Source organism: Sander vitreus, chromosome 17 (assembly GCF_031162955.1).
Source record: "Sander vitreus isolate 19-12246 chromosome 17, sanVit1, whole genome shotgun sequence".
NCBI lineage: Eukaryota > Metazoa > Chordata > Actinopteri > Perciformes > Percidae > Sander > Sander vitreus.
Window position 1 is genome coordinate 11,992,318 of NC_135871.1, and position 22,493 is coordinate 12,014,810.

General features: G+C 40.3%; 1 protein-coding gene across 2 annotated transcripts in view; it reads left to right on the forward strand.

Moving 5' to 3' along the window:
- Positions 1 to 22,493, forward strand: part of macrod2 (mono-ADP ribosylhydrolase 2) — a 426,308-nt gene that overhangs the window by 321,644 nt on the left and 82,171 nt on the right. For both annotated transcript variants that reach the window (XM_078272630.1, XM_078272629.1), the window contains exons 7-8: positions 5,724 to 5,754; positions 17,324 to 17,397. In XM_078272630.1, coding sequence (XP_078128756.1) covers positions 5,724 to 5,754; positions 17,324 to 17,397 — 105 coding nt within the window. The remainder of the gene's footprint in view (positions 1 to 5,723; positions 5,755 to 17,323; positions 17,398 to 22,493) is intronic.

Below are 22,493 nucleotides of genomic sequence, written 5' to 3' on the forward strand. Positions count from 1 at the left end.
AGCTGCTTGTATTTGCTCCACTGCTCTGCCCTATCCACTGCTCTGCATCATTTACACCTTTTTCTTCTGCCCATTCATCTCACCCCCCCCCCCCAAGTGTTATCATAGAACACACTGAGCTTCATTAAGGCCAAAGAGAGTTTATTATGTCCATCTACTATATCTATCTTTAGTCTCATCCCAATGTTTGCCCCACTTGTCCCACTATAGAAGTGGAAAGTGCTTAAGAGCTCTCTGGTGAACTGTTTAAGCTCTTTATACACACCTTCCTCATGTTTGGAGGCCTACAGACTGCTGACCGAATAACCTGTAATTTTTAACATTGTACTGCAACATAAAGCGGAAAATAGGGAGGGTGGGAGCCCAGCAAAAAAAAACACACATACTGTATCTTAACACATCCGTCAGACTTTTTTAAAATAAAAATGTTTCCTATTATTTATTACAATGTGAAAATTGCCAGTCTGTTTACATACACAGAGAGCTCTGATTATCCTTATTTAAGTAATATTGCTTTAAGATGATTCATATTAAACTTCATGTCTGGATTAGAATAACCCAATAAACCTCACACTGTGATTATAAAAGACCAGGTTAAAAGGGCTTGCATATTTCAATATGAAGTATACTGCTGTGAGGTGGGAACATCTTTCTACTTTCACTGTTTGTTTTCATTGCTGCTGCAGACTTGCACAGCACGATAGATAAATGTTGTTGTCAACAAAACATTATGGTAAGCACTATTTACAATTTCTACAGTCTGGATTGTCATTTCTTTCCTCTGTATCAGAAGCTACCTACTGTTGCTGAGGGAAAGGATTTGCTTGGTGGTGGCACATTTTCATACTTCATTGCTGACAGGACTCGAGAGGAAGACAGGAATGTTCTGTCCTGGCTTATTCATAACAACACAGATTCTCTATCACAAGGTAGCAGAGGTGCATGCGAACAGCTTATCCTAATAAGCTGTATCATAGCCAGTAGGTTAGTCCCTGCATGTAAACACAGCTAGTGATGCTGAGTCCTTAATGGACACTTAGATATTATTGTGATAATAGTTTTACTTGATCACAGCATATATAAAAACAGGTGGAGGGACTCAGGTCATTAGGTTCCAGGTTTCTCACCCTCTGCATTTTGCCATCCTCCATTTAGCATAATGACACTCAAACAATCAGCTCTCGCATTAGAATATGGAGTGGGGTATTATGCAGAATAAAAGGGTGTTCATATGTCATATTTGAATATCCTGATCTGTAACCGTGACATGCTCTTCCCAGCAGCAGGTAGCTGGTTCAGACAGAGAAAGCAGGCATGACCTACATGCTTAAAGAATTACAGCAGTCAACAAAGAGGATTCTCTTGGATCTTCTGATACTCTGATGTAAGCCTACACTGTGACAACATTGGTGAATAATAACATACTTGTGGTCGTATTTGCACAGGGTCTCCCCTTGCTGCTGTGATTTATAAGCAGAGCTTCCATCTGCAAACAGGCTAGGAGGTTTGGAGCTACGGGGGCAGCACCCTGTGTCCAGTGCTATTTACTCAGCCAGCCGAGACGAGGTGCTCCCCAGGCAGGATCCTGTGGTCACTGTGCCCATGCATGTTGTCTTTTTTTTACCTTTACCTGTCTGCTCATGGTAAGGTGACAGCTACAGCAGGACAGCCGCCATTTGCCACAGGTTGAGCCATCTTTACAGTGTCAGTTCCTGCTGCTTAACAAATGACTGAAAGCTGCAGGCTATCATGCTCTCAGAGGAATAATAGTGACTTAGTTTTATGAGCAATGTCTTTGCAAAACTCTAGTCACACTTTGAAGTGAATAAATAATTGTTTAAATTTTTTTAAGGCGATGGTTGCGTCAATTAAAAAAATTCATATCCCTATGTAAATATTAGAGTAAATGCATGTGGATTCTAATTAACGCCATTAAAAGCATGCATGAATGTAAAACAAGTTTAGTTTTTCCAACAATGATCACTGCAGCTGCTCTGTGCTGTACCTAATATACTGTGAGCTGAATAAGTGTGCAGAGATGCTGAGAGGAAAGGTGCTCCACTTTAAAGTGATGTGATAGATTAGGGAGGAGCCCCAGCAACAGAATAATTTCCCTAGTGACCAATTTCTGAACACTCTCTAAGCAAAGAAAATCAGCAACAAGCAACATGTCAGACATAGCCTCATGCCAGGGTGCAGGCGAACATGCTGACTCACTTCTAATGAGCAGCCAGAGATAGAAATAATAACCTAAAGCACTAATCATGGGTCATATACTGTATACCGCTGACTGTCCTTATTAACACTGGACCTTATACAATGTAGGCAGATGTACAGGTACGTACGCTAACAACTATCAGAAATAGCTTCTATGGTGGCCCAGTGTTGATGGGAAAGACAAAGAGAAAAAGGCTTTGCTACTATTACAGTGTTGCTCGCTGCCTTTGGCTACTTCTGAAATCTACTGTAGCTCAGTATTGTATTCACTTGTAGTATTCTTGGCTTTCAATCAGTTCTAACAAATTAAAGGACTCTGGCAATCACTTGTTTTCTGTCTCTAAAAGAGCTAAAGCTCTATTTGATTCAGCCATTCCATTAGGACTGACCGTCGCTACTCATCTACTCTGCATGTGAATAACTGCGATACTAAAGCAGCAGCTACTGCAGTATACAGGAACTGGTGTTCTCCCCTTGCTCACCTTAACATTAGGAAAGTTTATTCAGCAGTTGAAGCTTTTAATGACTTTAACAAAACTTGAAGCCAATGGATAATATTGAGCATGTTGGTATTTACAGATATTGATTATCAGTTATGTGCATAACTCAGTGTAATTTATTGCAGTGTGAGTCAGATTTATAGATGAAAAGGAGGTGAGTCTGCCAAAAATCTCTCCAGGCTTTACCGTTTTATTGGATATGTACTTCTCTTCACTTTTTGCAATAACTGTCCTTTAAACAAGTAAATGACATCTGCAATGTGCCACAAAGGTGTCAGATCTTTACAGCATCATGTTAAGTGATTACCCAATGCATTTTCACACCAGAAAAATCAATACCCTTTAATGGATCAGCCAAGGAACTAATACAAAAAAAGATTTTAATTGATTATGGTGATTCACTGCCACAGCCTGCGATGTGTTAAGGTGTAGTTGCTGTCCGAGCTGAAGTTGAAGAGACTGACATCGCAGCCTTTCAGCTGAGAGAAGATAACGAGGCTTCTGGCTCAGGATCACTTTGGCAGCAGAGACTGGCTGGAGTCATTGACAGGAAATAATGCTTATCTTGTCTGAAGATTAAACACAATTTACTTCCTCCTTATTATTACACAGCTTCACATAAACTCTTGCTGCTGACATAAATATTGATTACTGTTTGATAGCTGTTTGATTCCTGTTGACTGTTGCAAAATGTGGAATTTGCATAATTTAGCTAAAGGTATTGAGATTTCCACTAGTCTAAATGCCAAGATGCTGCCAATGAGTCTATGGAGAAAAAAAATACACCTACAGTATATGAAAAACTGCATTTAATTTGTGCAGTTATGAATTAAGACATTCTTTGGGGTTTTTAAAGACAAATTAGTTTGCAGTTATCTTTTTTAAATCTTTTATTCTGATACCATTGGTTCATTTGGGATATTTAACCGTTTTGTGTCCTCAATATGTGTATGTGCCATGAGCAGCACTTGGCACAGGACTAAAAATGGCCAAGCTTTTCCACGCTTCATCATCTGTGGTTTGTGTCAGACCCAGACAGTCATCTGGAAAGGTCGAAGCTTCGGTAAAAGATTTAAATCATCCCACAGAAGAAAGATTCACCTTGACAGGCGGAACCTGAAAACTGGTAAATAAGAATACAAACAGAGACACATAAAGCAAGGACAAACAGACCATTGCATTTCAAAGCAGATGTCATCGGTTTGATGCTTTAAAGAAAAAAGTCTACACAATTTATCAGTCTTTTAAATCAATTATTTACGTCCAAAATATGTGAATTACGTTTATTTCTTCTCTCAGTTAAAAGGACTACATTTTTCAAACCTTGACTACTTATTTGTTTAATTATCGTACGAGCGGACGTGCATTTGCTATTTTTCTCTTTCAGATCTCTTAATTGTGTTTTCAGCTCTAAAAAGTGATCTTGGCACCGCTGCTAGCAACAGCATGTTTCTAAATCCAACTTGACAGGGTCAGTGTGGCAAAACAAACTGTTGGGCTTAGTTTTGGCACAGGGAGAATTTGACATATGCGTGTTTTTCTTTGATACATCTCTGTAGTGTTTTGTTGTTCTATATTCATCCAGTTGTGAGCTGCTAGTGGAAATGTTTTCCTTTTTTTCATTTGTCATCTTATTATATTAATGTTGTGGCCACGCCTTTTGATGAATGCAGGAACTAAAGCACGTATTCAGCTGCTTTTGAGGACAAATGGGGCCTTTGAAAAAATCCTTTCTCTTTACTGTTTATTAATATACTTAAAAAGATGAATGTGAAATAGGGAAGCTTACAGCGAGGCCTATGTATCATATTATATTTGCTCACAGAAGTAAAGAGTAATGAAACTATTTTCAGCTATAAAGCCATGCTTGAATAATATGTCTGCTGCAAAGTGCTACAAAGCAAGAACTATTACAAGGCGGTTACTTTTTATAATGTTTTTGGAAAAGACAGCCATAAATATATGTAGGTTTTTGCGCTTTAGCTGGAGAAAATATTTATATTAATAACATGTATTCTGATTCTATGTTTTGTTTTGTGCATGTGTCCCTACACTTTAGTGGTTGGTGGGGTATTATTGATTCCTGCTATTGATCCAAACCACAATGACATTGTGATTTTAGTTTTCTCATCATTTGAAGGAAATGCACTGAAAAGCCTCCTGCTATGATGTCCTCGTTGTTATTGTGACACAGCTGAGTTACTATCAACTTTATACAGAATGGAATCTGTCTATCTTTCATCTAAATTCATTCAATTAAAGACATACATGTATATAAATAGGCTGAAGCTACATTTTATGTGTGAAGCAGCCTCAGTCCTTGGTTAAGTTCCATGGATATCAGTGGAAGAGAGGATCTGTGGGTATGAACCCGTCCGTAGGCGACAGACGGGATCAATCAGCCTCATTTGGATATTCATGTGCTGCAGATTATTAAGCAGTAAGCCCAACGTGTACTTATGAATTCACATTCACCATTCCCTCAAGCAACATATGCAAACTACGACTGTTATGGCCATCAAGCATGGACGCTAAGTACTGATAGGCCGCCACGATCACTGGTGCAACAGTGCATGATAGATAGATCATTTATTGTCCTCCGTTAGGGGAAATTAGTTAGGATAGCGTAGTCCAACAGTCCAACAGCCTCTTTAACGCAGCAGTGAGAGATTGTGCTAAGCGATCTAATGTGTGTGTGAATAGGGGTGTTCAAGTCCAGAATGAAATGAATGTGCCTTGATTTGGAAGTCAAGAGGAAAGTGTATAAGTGTGTGTGTGTTGAGAGCTGGAGTGTGGATTTGGGCACATGGTAAATTGTTCCTCTTGGGAATGAACAAGTGAACCAGTAGAGGTAAACAACAAACCTACCAAGGTAAAGAGTAGGTGTGCTTCAATCGCTACAGTTTAATGCAGATGTAGTGATAAAAGGTATTACTGTTGTTTTGTCCCATTTATTTATTCAATGTGAGTGTGTTTTGACTTTTATTTCTGTCTTTTTCTGCACAGGCCTTCCCATGTATATCCACAGGCATCTATGGTAAGCTTAATCTCCCTTATTTTGTTTAATTTACCTTGGCATGTATTTTTATTTTTGCTTTGTATACATGTTTTATCACAACAATCTGCACACGTTAACTCTGTGTACCTGCCTCATGTTGCAAACATCATTTCAGTGGCTGTATATTCAAAAATTCTGCATTAAGGGGTTACAGGCTTAGTTTTTAAAGAAGAACACATACCAACAAGTTCACCTTACAGCATGTTGCACAAAGACACAACCTAGTATAAGGTGAACAAAATGTAGACCCTGTATGCTTGTGCTCCCTCGTGGGACCACGCCTGATATGCAGCAAGGCATCGCTGGCAAAGAGCTGGTGTGCTAGACTTAAACAAAGTCACATTGAAAACATGTCAAACTTGGTGATATAAACAGGCTTTGAAGTTATGATGTCAAAATACGTTGACATGCAGGGAAACTACTGGAGTTTTTATAATATAGTAAACTGCCTCTGCAGAGAAGAAATAATTATTTCTCACTGTTCTGACATACTGTATACAGTAGGCTAGCTCTAATAATCACAGTGTGTGCCAAATATGTAAGGATCATTTAACATGCTAATTTCCATTAACAGGTCAGCAGCAATACAGTTCTATGAAAGCATTTAAAACTGGTATGCTAATTTTAAGCAAGATACAATTTTTTGTACCGCAGTACTTTTGCCGTTGTTTAATTAAAGGCCAGTATGAGCCAGTAACTGTTAAACATGACCAGGGATCTGTAATTGTTTGGGCAGTCATCTCATAAAGTCGTTAAGGGCTCTCATCACTCTCCATGATCATATTACAGCCACGGAAATTAGGACCATTTTACAAGACCAGGTGCTCCCCGTGGTGCAAACACAGTTCACACAAGATGTTCCCATATACATATATACAAGGATGTTAATGCAACTGGGTCCAATGTCAAACTAATTCAAATGCGGTTTCTTAAACACCAATGTGAACTCATAACCCATCTATTACCTCTCCAGTCACCAAAGCTAAATCTTTTATGGGTTTACATCTGCACCATCACTGAAAGAGCTGGAGGCTTTCCTCCATAAAGAATTATGTAATCTAGATCTAAAACACAGAAAAAAAACAAGATGGATTGAAGCTGTTCTTTGGCCTTAATTCTGTTGAGATGCTTTGCTATTCATATACTTATGTAGTCATTATACAATTATTTGAAACTATATTTTCCGTGCTTTAGGTACTTTTACATAAGGTTTATGTCAGACATAATATTTTGTGATATCTTACAATTGTGTAATTGGGTTGAGTTTTTCTTTTCACCAAAGTTGCCAACCTTTTGAAAAAGATAATCCCTAAGGTGTTAATTTACTGTGCTGTTTTCAATGTAGCAGGTTACTTTCTAACACTGATGGTGTAAATAAGCACAGCCACAGTTGAGTTATTTGAATGCACTGCCGCTAATGAAGACCTGATGCTGTGCTTTTTAACTGTGCATGCAGACATTTGCAGCTGAATTGTAAAAATGCAAGTAAAACGTCAACCATCACTTGTTTGCATTAGATTTTTCACAAATATCACACATGGCATGCAGCTTTACGTCTGTGCATTGCTCCTTGTGGCTAAAATAAAACTGGAGTAATATATCTTATTTCTGTGATGCAACTAGCCTATCACAGTCCAACGTGAACAAACTGCAATCTATTTTTTTTTTTTTAAATAGCTGAAAATCAGTGGCAGTTGAACACATGACTTGTGGTTTGCTGCGCATTTCAGCCACAAATGTATGCATAATGCTGAAGGCTTGCTTAGAGTGCAATAAAACCTAAGTGTTCAACTGCCGAACATAATATATTGGTTGAAGAAACACATTTTGGAAATGCAATCACCCACTCCTCTTTCCACAAGAAGGAAGTAAATCAAGGCTGTCAGCTAAAGACGAGGCTATTTACTAATAACACAATTCCAAAACATGACGTGGCGTGTCACCCAACTTTTGTATTCATGAAAACAGCTAAATTTTAAAGTGGCTTCTTTGGTGCATATTTTTCCATGTAGCTCTCAGTCTCGACCCTCCTTCGCTACCAGATGGGTCTGACCCATGAGTAGCTGAAATGGGTAATTGCATTGTTTAAAAAATGAGTGGAATAATTACATCTGGCATGACCAGATATTTTATAAATATCTTAAATAACATAAAACAACTAAATGGTGGTAGGTAATACATCTGATTTCATATACTGCTTTAGTAAAAAAAATATTACCTGGCTGATGATGGGAGCAGCAGGACGCAAAAAAACAAAAATTAGTGTTGCACTAGTCTGGACATCTTGCCGTGCCAACGTTGCAATAAAGGTTTCCTAAATGCCATGTATATACATTTGATGTCAGCTTACTAATTGATTGCGGGGTTTTTGTAGATTTGAACTTTTATACATTTATTACACTTTGTTTAAACGGCGAAGTGGAGAGGCCTCGTTCACCACGCTTGTATAGAGCTTGCTGGATACACCGTGACCCTTTTGATGGATCTACTGATCGCAGTGGATTACTTTTTTTTTCCCCGTGTCATTGGCTTACGGCAAAATACGGATCTTTTTTCTTAACGTGTCTTAACGTTTTATGGTGAGTTTGGAGAGGCATCTCAACAGACTGTAGGTCCAACACTGATTGTTCACTGTTACATTTTAGTTGAATTTAAGTGTCGGGGCATTCCACCACCGTCAGTCTATTGTGTTCCAAGACAGCCGTGCTGCGATTGGATTTCATAAGGGCGAATTGTTAAATTGTTACAATGTAATTTAAAATCTGCTTTAAAAATAAAAATATATGTTTTGGAATATAATGTTCAGCTTCGGCAGCTTTACCTATATGCTAAAATATACAGTGACTGAGGAAGCCTAGTGACGAGTCCATAGCAACCAGTTTGTATGTTGAATTTGTTACCCATTGTGCTTTGCTTAATGGTCTCAATGTTTTATTGTTTTATTTCATGTGAATACTATGTTTACTAGATGTGTAACTTAGTATTTGAAGTAATGCAGTAATGCAGGTATGTGAGTGTACCTGCAGTAAGTGTGCATTTAGTTTCCATGCTTATTGTGTTAGTGTTAGTAACTAACAATGTTAGTGAGTAAATCTACTGAAATGGCCACCACACCATAACAGAGGAGTGTGATGTGTAAGATGAGAATGCAGAGGTTAACTCCTGTATGTCACGGCTGTAAAAAATCAAAGGGCATATATACATCAGCCAAGCGCAAACCAGTACATGAGGCATCAATAAATTGTTGGGGAGGGTCATGCCTCTTTCCAAATCATTTTGGAGGGTAATAGAAAAATTATTACTGGCGAGGGGAGGGTCAAGTTTATTTTGACTAAAGATCCCAAAACTCCTCTGGTGGCCCCTTAAATAAATAACGAACAGTCCCTTACTTGCAGCAAATCACTGATTATAGAGCCTGACAAATTTTGTTGAGGTTTAAACACAAAGTAATTAGAGTAGTCCTCACCAGTTTCTGGTCAAAAAACATCTACCACATTGTAAACATTCAGGGGACTGGAAAAAAAAGAAGCTAATTATAGTGTGCTTGTTAGGAGTTCAACAAGCTGTCCATTTATTCAACACAGATTGAAAGCCATACAGCTGCAGGTTTATACGTTATTTCCCAGTCGGCATAGTTAAATCTGCAAGCATGTGAATTGGTACGAGATAGTCCAAGTGGTCACTCATCCTGATATACAGCATACTATAGCATACACTTTTCAGCGAAGCCCAGTGTGTGTACTAAAGAGAGCCTTCAGACTTACAAATCACTCGATGTTTTTAATTATACTCTGTGCTGGATAGAAGAACTCTTCTCTCTTGGGATATTGAACATTTTCCACCTATCACTTTTGTAATTTGCACAGTTTACTGCACAACAACTCCTCATCATTGCCTCTCACCATCTCTCTCTCTGCAATATTGTCTGTTTTCTGCCACCTGTCTATGCAGCCATCTCACAATGCCTATTACTGAAGTGTTAATGATAGGAAGGGCAAAAGTTGTAATTTCTTTCTCACTCCTTTTCTCTCATTCTCGTCTCCCTCTTTCTCTGTTGCTGGGTTATTTCACTTCAAATTGTACAGTCAGTGCAGATAAGTTCAGCAGTCATTCCTGTGAAATTAATTCCCTCTTCTCATTTTCTTGTCTTGCTTAGGAAATTCGTACAGCACATTCTGCATTAATCTGAACGTGCAATATTGTTGCATTGCAACTTTTTTGTTATTTTGCCAGCACAAAACTTTGGTGTGGCCCCATCAAGTCAATTTCATTTAACAGCCTGTTCAATAAATAAACAGCTTAGTGCTTCCCATAACTGCATCTCCACAGACCAATGCAGCTGATTAAGACTGAAGATCTTCACACGGCAGAGGGCAAATAGAGGAAGGACTTAAGTAAACTACAGTATAGTACAATGCTGTGCTGTGGTGTTATTATGTATGACTCCTCCCCGTGCCCCCTGAGTACTTTCATGCTCTGAAAGGGGCTTGTCAGGCGTTTTGACATTTTCTGTACATTTTAGATAACCTTTTAAGGTCAACTTCCATTTCAGCGATGTAAACAAAAGCTTTTTAGTGTGAAAGGCACATCTTCCCAATCTCTCTCTCTTATTCTTTGTGTCTCTTTTTATTTCTCCTTCTCTGTAAAATACACATAGATATAGCAATAGTTTTATATATATGCACACCGTCATGCACCCAGGTACTGTACTTATGCACATGTGCTTGTCCCATTTACACACTTGAATTGTTGTAGAAAAACAAATCCTCTGCCCCCAACATTGTGACAGAGAGGAATCAGGAACAAGTTATCCAGGGCCTTTGTGGTGAGCAAAATAGATTTATCAGGAAAGCTAATGCTAATTGACACTCTCTCTCACGCCTCCATATTCCAGGAGACTCAGTCACCATTGACAGATGATGGCAGAACAGGGAGGTTGGGTGAAGCAGGGGTGCACAGGGGGTACCTTAGACGCCTGGAAAGAAAAATGAGGGCTCACACTGCGCTGACAGTCCAATCCCTCAGTTTGGCCCATTAGCCACAACAAATTTCTGCACGGATAGTGTGTCGGAGGTACCACCCATAAACAAACTGGTGCCCACCGTGGGCCACGAGGTCACCCAGCATGATAGAGGTTATTAAGTGCTGCTCCTGTTTGCACATCAATCACAGCCATGCGACCTGGGTTTAAATGGATTATTCCTTCCAAAGAGGAGACACCTCTCAATGTCTCACAAGATCAGTGCCAAGAGTCTAACTAGCTAGACTTAGAGAGGTCATATTATCTTTTTGTTGTATCTCTTTCCCTCCCGTCTCCCATCGTCCCTTTTAGTACTTTTTCTCCCTCACACGTCTTTCTTACACACATACACATGCTCTCACACAGGCTGAGATACTTTCTCAAGCAAAGCCGCATGCATAAAAATCCCATTTCAAGATGCATTGTGGACAATTAAGCCTTGTGGAGATCCCATCTTAGCTGGCACTGAAAGAGCACTTTCCAAAAGCCTTGTAATGAGCTGTACAGTTTAGGGGGCGTTTGCTAAGATCAATCTTAGCACGGAGCAGAGAGCTCACTGGCACAATACTAAAAGCAAGGACATGAACATTAAGTCTACTACTTGCCCTGACAGATCCCTTCGCACACATGCATTTATAACCCTATCAAAACAATCAAGAGGCCCACAACACGGCAATGCCACTGCTCAGGATAAATATCTCCCTGTTTACTGCTCATCCCTACACCTTTGGCTCATCGGTCTCTGTGACGGATCAGAGGATTGTTGACAGAGTAGTTTTTGCACTGACTGGTGGCTGTGGGAGATATGCGGATGTAATATGTAATCCACCCAAGCTCTACTGGTATGTCCATGCTGCCATTCTACTGTACTGTCCAGATCAAAGGTATCAAGCAGCTAAGAATTTTTCCTCCTGCAAGCATCATGCTCTGGCTCTCTTCATCCCCGTCTAGGATTAGGAAGGTTGGAGACATTCATGGCACCTTATCTCTCGGCAGTGACAGCTCGCTGCTAGCTTGCCAGAGATGACCTGGGCGAGTCCCTCCTTCTCTTAAAACCTATGGTTTACTACAGGGAGCTTAGCCCAGCTGGGTTGGGAATTTCAAGGTACATAGGAGCAACGTGCTGTATCAGTGGGTAGCAGAGTGTGTGCTCAGTGGGAACAGGAGCTTTGTAGCCCATTTAACTGAGTCACACAATGTGCATTTTACTCAACACTAGCCTTGCTCTACCATTTTCATGGATGATAAGCCAAATGTAAAAATACTTCCCACCCACAGGACAATAGATTTAGGCCTTTGAGAAACTTGGTTGAGCATTAAACTTTTGCATATCAAACACTCTTCCGGATGGTTTTAAAAAAGTGAAATGTCAGGTGTTAATTTTAGCATGTAGGACAAAGCATGGCATCACCTATATGGAACGCTTCCAAGGAAGGTCATCATCTGTTGTGTCACGGAGGCTGCTCTCTTTTTCCTACCTCTTTTTCTGCCTGTCTTCCTCACATAGCACACACCCCCCCCCCCCCCCCACATCCCTCTTTGTCTCTGTCTCCTTCTGTGGGCTGCAAAGTCGGTCATGGTCACAGCCCTGCCGTGTCCCAGTGTTGGTCGAGAGAGGAGCTCCGGGCCATTTGACACCCACGCTTTAGCGTCTAGAGTCCTGGGGCGCTCTTCTGTCCTCCACCCCGGGTCACCTCACCTCTCCTCTGGGCCTTCATAGGGTGACAACCCTCTTTCCCCCCTCTCCCTTTCCAGATGAACACACAGGACTGTTGCCCTCAACTGTGCTGCGCTTAATGATTTCCTAATGCTGCCCATACCACAATCAACTAATCTACTTTGTATTATATTGTGCTTAAATGATTTCATCATGCCTGTCTGTTATAATACTGTAAGGGCCTTTAAAGGCAACAATCACTCTCTGAGCCCTGTCAACATTTTATTTAAAGAAAGATTTCTTTATAAAAATATTTTAAAGACGTTTCTAGGCAACAATTGTAAAAAAAAAAAAATTCGAATTCAGATAAACATTGGCATTTTATGTTTTAGTTGTTGCCGTTTTTTTATTTTCTGTAGCAGATTTCCTATGTTTACCGTTTGCCATTTTAACACCTGTGGTGAATTTACGAATGCCAGATACCTCAGCCTCAGGCTATATGCTGCTTCAAGGTAGAAAGCGCATCCAAATGAATGAGTGTTGAGACGTGAACTTGACCTACTGCAATTGAGGAGTAGCAAAGTGGGACCAACAGTACCATTCTTGCCTCAAGGGGAGAAAAGCTGTACTTGTATTTTTCAAGAACTCAGTCAGCGTATGTTTATCAAACCTAGGCCACATCCTCTAACAAAAAAACAGTATATGCTCAAAGAAAAGAAAACACTAGAAATGATAAAGCCCTAAAACAACAGCAGGTTGTGGTATCCTCTACACAATATAAGCTCACTGAGGAAAAACAAAACTGGTGTGGTCTGCACTGTGTCTACAGCCTACCCATATATTTGCAAACAAAGAATGGGAATGTATCATAGCACAGACATGTGTTCAACTCGCTTTACCAGGTGATGCAGCTACTTCTCACTCCTTCTCACCAGAGCAAAACACCTTAGCTACACAAGTTTGTTGTGAAAGTTAACTCTGTAAATTTAGGATATGAAAGAGTTGCCATGCTGGCAAATTAGAGAGCAATGGGCTTGCTTGTCGTTAAAGCAAAAATTCCCCCTAAGGCAGAGTACATTTATACTATTTCTCAAACGTTTCAGTTCAGTGGATATTTTTGAACATTAACTTTCACATATTCAAAGCAGAGTTGTCTGTGATGTAAACTGGGAGCTTGTTTCATTATGAACTAAGTAACTACGTGTATAACATCCAAAGTAGTGGCAAAGCAGTTTCTAGTTTTCTATAAAATACATAAAACTGTATTTCTTAAAAGTCACCCAGGGTCCTGAACAAGTGTTCATGAAGGTGTTTTACATATGCCTAAGAGAGGGCCAGAGACTCTGTCTCTTGGTTGCATCAGAGATTAAAGTTGGCTCTCTTTTTCTTTATATTAACAAAGGTCCTACATGCCCAAGATCATAGGAATAAAATATATGAATTCTGTTTTAAGTTTAATCTTCCCTTTGGCTTAACTCACTGGGCTGATGTGGAGACATGGATGAAAATGTACCTTTCATTTGAAAGGAAATGAAACCAAGTCATCTTCTCATATAATTTGATCATGCTTTTATATTGTGGCTCGGATTGAGTCTAAGGGATGAAATGATTGGACAGAAGAACAGTAGCTGAAAAGACCTGACTTGCAGTCTTCTTCTTCAGTGTTAATTTAACTTCATTCTCCCTGGTCACTAGTGCAACATCACTGAATGTACTATGCAAAAAGTAGTTATATAGTAATGTGAGCGTGCTGTGCCACCGTAACCCTTGGTCCACATGGCCCGTGCCATAGTCTCTCTCCCCCTCTTTGTCTGGATGCTGCGCTCTGCCTGGTGATGAAGTACAGGAGCCTTCAGCAGAAATAACACTGCACCACCTGAGTCCTCATCAGCGGCGCTGCGCTGCACATTTCCCATCAGTGCGCCTCACTAAGACAAATCTCCCTGAGCCGGCCATATTCCCAGCATAGGAGAGAGCCGAGCCAAGCAGAGCAGGGACCCTGGAGGGCCCACCATCACTGCGCCTGACGCCAGTTCTCCACCTCTTGACGGATTAGCTTTCACTGAACCCTCCACACAGCAAATGGAGCAAAAAGAGAATGAGAAGGAGGCGTTGAGGGGAGAAGATGCAGAAGTAAAACACTGAACTTTTTCATTTTGTGTGTACACTTAATATGAAAGAGTCAGCCCACTCAATTCTTTTGTGAACATCATTTTCTTTGAACTCCTGTTGATGGATTTTGCACTTCCAACAGGGCTGTGACTCCTGCGGCCAAGAGAGGGGACGGAAGTGTTGATTGAGGGTATTTTATTGTAGCCGTTCTTAAGCATATAAACATACTTGGCCAAGCTGACAGATACAAAGAGAGGAGAAGTAAAGGTACACTAGAGGATGCTGTGAAGGAGACAAATGAGAGAGAGCCGCCAATACACTCAAACTGCTGCTGTCGACCTTGGGCCGTTGATGTTCCTGTCGAGCAGAGTTCTCCTGGCAGGCTGCCCGAGCTGTGCTGACCCTTTTCTCCAGCTTTCCATCTAACTCCCTTTATGTCATTTCTTTTGCAACATTTGTTTACATCTATCATTCTACTTTCCTGTTATCTTCTTCACTGGTACTTTAGCTCACCTCTCTCTCTCTCTCGCTCTCTCGCTCTCTCTCTCTCTCTCACTCTTCTTTCAGCTCTGCTATGATCAATAGGTATATCTCTCAAATCAATAGAGCATTTGTAGAAACTCCACACTGAATAGATTAAATGGACTTGATGCCATCCACCCACTGCTGGTGACCAGAATGTCCTAATGTTATGATTAGGACCTGTTTTTAGCTTTTTTTTATACGGTGTCATAGTAAGAGCACAATGACGGGTCCTGACTTCTTATAATAATTGGCTTATTTATTTCATTTTTTATTTCAGTTTATGTGCTTACTTCACAACACCTCTCCCGTTGTGTGTGCTCCTCCTAAACAGCTGGTCCTATCTCTGTGGATCTATTTTTCTCAGCTTTCCCGTCTTCTGCACATCTGTTTGCCCATGTTACTTGACGTGCGAGTTGGAGTGTCGGTACACCTGCATATGTGTGGAAACGGAATTTTAAAAAAAGAAACATCACCAGACAAAGTGATATCACTGAAAAAAGGTTAAGTGTGTTTGGGAGACAAGCGGAGTCGGGTGACCTGCAAACTGATTTGGCATGCTGGATTAGTTTCTGAGCAAACAGCTCTGGGGGCAGCTTTTGAAGGGCAGGAGCCGTGAACGGGCCATGCAATGTCTGCAGACGCTGCCTAACAGAGCCATACTGTAGCAGCAGACTGGCTGTCACTGCTGGCTGGTTTGCAGCTCACATCTTGCTCCACCCAGGGCTTGAACAGGAGCTCAGCTAGGGCTCTGCAGCACTTCAGCCCCTCTCCTCAGTGTAACTCAACCACTCCTGTCAGGCTGAGAAGGGGGAGGAGAAGAAAAACAGAAAGAGAGAGACATCACAGTAGTCAGATAGGTGAGAGTGGTGGGGATGAAGCTTCATACAGTATATCTTAACAGTCAAAGCAGTTGATTTAAAGCCTTTACAGACTAGTTATTGAGAGGCTTTGACAGCAGGAGGTCTGAGTGAGAGATGAAATAATTCTGGAAATGTAATGCTAGATGTGGCTTTTCATTTTTCTTTACATCCAACTCAAAGGGTAGGGGGTTGCCACAGTACTTGTAAGCCTGTTTCATATGTCATAGAATGTTATAGTCGTGGCAATGACCCAGGAAAAGAAAATATTTGAGAATGTGACCCATGCAATAACCAACAGGCTACATCCGTAGCATGGCCCTTGTATCAGTTGATGTGGGTTGAAATTGAGGTCTTGACCCCTGTTGTTAGAGGAAGACAATGCTTTCTGCAACCTGTGGTCCCTTATGGAGGTCAGGGGTTATAATATTGAAGAGCATCGAGTTTGAAATCATGAGCTGGGTTAAGAAAAATGGGCCATGTTTGTTTATTTGCTATTGGGCTTAACAATGCATAGGGCATGCAGTGTTAAGGTTGTACCTGCACGGCAACTTCAAACTAGCTCCACAGATTTGTACGGTCGCTGAGTGCTTTGACAATGCTTTTGTCATGTTTTGTGAAAAGCACAGAAGACCAATCTCAACTATAATTACTTTGAAATGTAGACAACTGAAACGCTACTCTGTGACGAAGTAGAATATTGTCAGCGCTTTTAGTAATGGCTTATTTACTCTCCATCTGTAGCAAGGCTGGCCCAAGGGCTTTTATAGTCAATAGCTCACTCTAAGTGTTGGGTCTTGGGAAGTTCTCTACAGTGGCAGCAAATGATCTTGAGATCAGCATCCAGCAGAGTCCTCCCTCAGCTGGCCTTATTAAACATTTATTAAATTGCAATCTGTGTGTTAAGATCAATACATTGTGTTAGTGCAGTGGAAGGGCTCCTTACATGCACAACTGTTGTGATTAATATGGTAGTTAGCTACACATGTTCATTCTGGCAAAGTCATAAAATGGGGTAGTGTGAATGATCACACATCTACTGTACATGTACTATTTCCTATAAAGAAACAATATATTGTACCTGAGATGGTAATGAGTGTGGGTGTGATGTATACATACGTATGAAGCTTGTATCTACACTTTGTATCCCAGGAATAAGTGTGCATCTGGCAACATACGTCTACAGCAGTTATCAGACAGCTGGTCTCATCTACCAGAGACAAGCAGCTTGTGCTGCTTCCCATTGATTAAGGAGAAATGCTATTACCTGTGGAGATGTCGGTTTGTCTGTCTGTTCACCTGTCTGTTTTTTTTCTCTCTCTTGCATCTGCATGTCAGATCCAACTGGTATTGACACTGTTTTATTTTCTTTCCTAGGCTTTCCGAATGAACCTGCAGCTGACATCGCTCTGAACACAGTAAAGAGCTGGATCGAACAGAATCCTGATAAGGTAGGACATGGCAGGGTAATGCATGCGCAAAACAAAGCTGTCAATCTGAAGCCACCTGTCCATGTGCGCACTGTCTATGTTATGCATTTGCTGATTTGCTGTGAGTGGAGATGATTGGACCACAGCAGAAACACAGAACACTAATTATCATGCCTCGCCATATCAGACAGACATTTCATCCACCTGCCCCGCTTGATCAGCCATTTAGTTTGTGGTCTGAATGCATATCAACTTAAAAGCCAGTCTGAGACTAATCAGGCCTTAAATGGTCTGTTGACTGTTTAATTGGTCTATGCTAAACCCAGAAGAACATGAACACATCAAATGAAATAATCTGAAATTGGTTTTGCATTAGTTCCAAGGACTGAAGGCTCAGCTTGTCTGAAAATATTCAAGTCATTCAAGTGTCAAGTTTTTTATTATCATATGGTAACAATTATAGAGAAGCAGTTGGCAATGAGAATCTTAGATCTCAGGCTCAATCCAACAATGCTTATCTAAATATGTGCGTATAAAAGAAATACATGCATGGAAGATGGTAATCCAAGACAGAAAATAGGACAGAAGATAAATTATAGGGATACAATATAACATATATTTAATTAAATATATTTGTGGTCATGGTGGACAGTAATTGCAAAATTAATCATTGTACCACCACAATTTATTTGGTAGAAAACATACATAAACACAGACGGTCGTCTTCAATTTGAGTTATTAGGTGAGTAGCAAAATAGTCATCATTTGAAATGACCATTACAAAGAGACATCATAAACCCATATCCCCTGTGGGCTGAAATGAATGTAGACATTTCAATTTGAAAGCCGCTTTTACTGAAGATTGAGCTGCATGCTGCTGTAAGGATCTTTACCACAGAGAAGCAAACTTTACTGTCTTATTATCCAGACAGTAAGAAAAAACAAATACAGTGTGTGCTAGTTTACAAAGCTACCACTTCATACTGATATCTATGGGGCCTTGATGTCAGACTAGAACCAATTATCAAGTGTCACTCTGAAGCCATTCAAATGGGGACGTTTTGTGCTTCACCCAGTGTGTTGAAACCTTTACACGTGACTGTCTTTTAGTGTGTCAGCACTAATTAACCAGGTCAAACTGTTATGACCAAATTAAAGCTACAACTAATACCAATACAAACAATTATGTTTGTTTTACAAGGCTTTTACAGCAGCATTATTATATGTGACATGAATAAAAAAGGGTATTTATCACCTCGATATATTTTCATTAATGATTTTGTCCAGTCGTCACAAAGCAGTTTGAGGCTGTTCAGTTTGTGAGTCAGTGAGTGATAGTCACCTTCAGGGGGTCATCTCTGTTTACTGTGGCACTGTTTATATCAGTCACCGTGGATTGAGGTATTTTATAAAACTCACAGCTTGATGTGCTACAACATCCCTCAGCTGGTGTTATGGATGTTGTGAACAGACAGCCAAACGATTTCTAACTGCTGGATTACTTTGCAGTTGATGTGCTATATTAACGGCACTTGTTCACTGCCTGATGGTTGCTGCAACATGTACTTGGGGAATCCATCAAAACTCTGGTGTGAAGAAGGTTTTATATAGCTTATTGCTGACTGTAAATAAGGAGCTAATGTGCAAAGCTGACTTCAGTGGTCGTGTTGTTCCACATCCAAGGATTGCTACTTTTCTTACGGAGGCTGCACTGCCGCACACAATTTTTTGATGCATGGACTGAAAGCTATTTCTGGTGTGCGTAGATCAAGTGGAAAACATTACAATTCATGAAGAGGGGTAGATGTCTGCAGAGGCTTCCCTGATCACTGTTTGGCAATGCTCCGCAAGCAAGAGCAGTAGATCTTCAACTCTAACTAGACTAAGAGTGAGTAAGCTTTTAATGAGATCAGAGAGAATAAAGTGATACATTTTACCCAGAAGCACAGCAGTATCACAAATCTTCCAATGAAACCACAGAACAACATGCACTGAAGCAGGCCTTCTCAATTCATTCACATTTGCTTAGAGCTTAGTTACTCTTGGTGCATCCCAAAACAGAATTTTTTTTAAAGTATGACAGAAAAATCCTTTCATAAAAAAAGGAATTATGTCAGTTAGGTTTTTACCAGACAGAAATAGAGAATTTAAGTAGAATTCAAATACATGTCTAATCGAATTTATGGAATTAATGGAACTTCATAGTGCCTACAGGAACAGCATGATGTCTTTTCTGTTAGCTGCTTTAGCATTTTGTTGCACATTAAATGTTAAGATGAATGCTGCCTGCTTTGTCCAATTTGTTTAGAAAAGCAATTTATCACTGTAGCATTTACTCCAACGACACACCCAGTGTCAACCTGATTGATAACTTGACATAATTTTGTTTCAGGCTCTGTGTCAACTCACAAGAAAATTATGAGCTAACTGCATGTCAAATACAGAGCTTACAGTAAATAAAGACATTAGGAATAAAATCTCTCTTCAAAGGCTGAGAAAGAGATTAGATGTTGCGTGCTATACCATCAAAAGGCTCGCAAAAGTTCAACATTGCTGCGCTTGCTCATATCACAGATTGCAACCAGCTTTCCAAAGATAGAGAGAGAATGAGAGGTTTGAAGCTCAGTTTATCATGCGTGGAACAATAGGACTAGATTGCTCCGCTCGCACACCTCCAGCTCTGTGCATTCGGCCCGAGGAGCCTCTGTTGTGGGCGTCCACAGAGACGAGTCATTTCAGGGCCATGATAAGGGCTCTGCTTTGGGGAAGATACTGGGCTATTGTGGCTGAATTTCAGTACAATGGGCTGGCTGAGGATCTAACACACTGGGTACAGGCCACAGCCCTCTCCACAGACGCACACACTCTCACTTGATAGCATTGTCTGTGTATGTCCAGCTCTTTATGTGTGTGTGCATGTTATCTACATAGTGGATAGTAGTGACTAAGTACATTTATTCAAGTACTGCACACAAGTACATTTTTTGAGGTACTTGTATTTACTTGTGTATTTCAATTTCTGCTACTTTGTACTTCTACTACACAATATTGTGCTTTTGACTCCACAGTATTTATTTAATAATTCAAGTTACTAGTTGCAGATGCAGATTGATTCAGAATCATAATACAACATATGATCAGCAATAAATGAATATGTATTATTATAGGTACATATTTACTTCATTGAAATCGCAAGCTAAACAGCAGTATATAAAGTAAGTTAAATCAGCCCCACCTTTACAGCTGCAACATTAGTGATTTACACATTAATGCATCAGTAATTATAATCCAATATTCTAAAATGAGCCATTCCGCATAATGAGTACATTTGATAGTGTATGGTTTGATGCTAATACTTTTGTCCTTTTACTTAAGAAGCATTTTAAATGCAGTATATTTTCTTGTAACAAAGTATTTTTACAGTACACAGTAGTGTTGCTACTTTTACTTAAGTAAAAGATACGAGTACTTCTTCCATTACTGGTTATGCAGTTGAGATACATACAGGTTGTAGTCACACATACAGAAATTGGACTGTAATTGTCCACTAATTGAAATGTGCAATGTCTCAGGACACTGTTACATCAAATAACAGATGACTGTTTGTACATACAATGTGTCTGCAAGACAGAGAGGGGGGGGGGGGGAAATAGGACACTCTGTGATTGATTAGCAGTGAGTTTATCTCTCAAGCCAGCACACTGTAGCCCTGATGCACTCGCAAGCACACAAAGGGCCCCAATTGTGAAATTCACTCTTAAAAGCACCTAGACTTCCATTGTGGAAGCATAAACAGCCTTGCCGTGGTCAAGGAGAGCAGATCCTTTAATCTAGAGAGACTTGAGTGCAGGAATGATCCTTCAGATCACCATAGATGAAAGAAAAAAGGGAGGTAAGCCTCTGCTTCCCTGTATCCTCCACACAAATGAATCAGATAAAATATGTGATTATGTGTAAACAACGGACCAGCAGGCTCAAATATCTTCATAAATGTAAAATATGTTGCAGACAGAGGCAGTGACAACCAGACACAACCAGTTGTCCATATGGTATTGGAGTAGTGTCCTCCTGCTCACAGCACACACACCCCTCCATTCATCTGGCTTTGGTTTATTTTCTCATTTTCAGATCTAATTTGGTTTAATTCAGGCTTACATAGGTTTAATCTGCAGATGAAAAATGTGGTCTGACATTGTATTTGGCTGCCACAGATGTGCTCTAGATGGCCAAGCGTTTTAATGAAGCTTTTCAAGGTCCCAGCAGCCCGGCATTACTGACACAGTCTGAACACTTGAGACAGATTGGAAGTCTGTAATAAGCTCTGCTGCGCTAGGCTGCTCAGGACAAAATTGATGTGTAGAGATTTCACCTTTCAACATCACTCTGGTTTGGGCTTTGGTATTAAGCACTCCACTGTGCTGATGACGCTGCTCCCAGAACAGGTGTTTACATCCCTTTTCCCGTTCTGTGAATGATCTGTTTACCTTAGTAGCATTTGTCATTTAGGACACCTGATAATAAATTTCATCTCAACCCAGAGCCGGAGACTTAGCAGTGACTTGTGACAAATGTCAAGTGATTATAAGGAATAAATACAGTATGGTGTATGTTTTGTATGATTGTGGTTTTCTGTGTGAATGGATATCAGTTTAGGAGGCTGTCTGGGTTTTGGCAGATAATATGAGGCAGTCATTGTCATTCAGCTGAATAAGATGGAGGGTTGCCGTAATCATGGCTATATTGTGCGGTTCACCTTTAGAAAATGTGAATTACATTTTTGAGTATAGTGACCAGCTTTATCAAACAGGCATGGTAAGCAGACAGTAGTCTCGCTTTGCCAGACCTTCCTCCACAGCGCTGCGGAGGAGGGTCTGGCTAGTCCACACAGCAATCCTGGATGGGAGAAAAACGTGCTCTGGTTTATTGGCATTTTTTTAAACCAATCACAATCGTCTTGGGCGATGTTAAGCATCCAGCAGAGCCACGGTGCCGCTGCAAAATAGCCTTGGGAAGGAACTTGTTTTGGTGGAACATGTGTACGTTCAAAAGTTGTTTTAGTCATGCAACAGAAAACTCAGATTGGACAGTCTAGCTAACTGTCTCGTTTTACCCTGCAG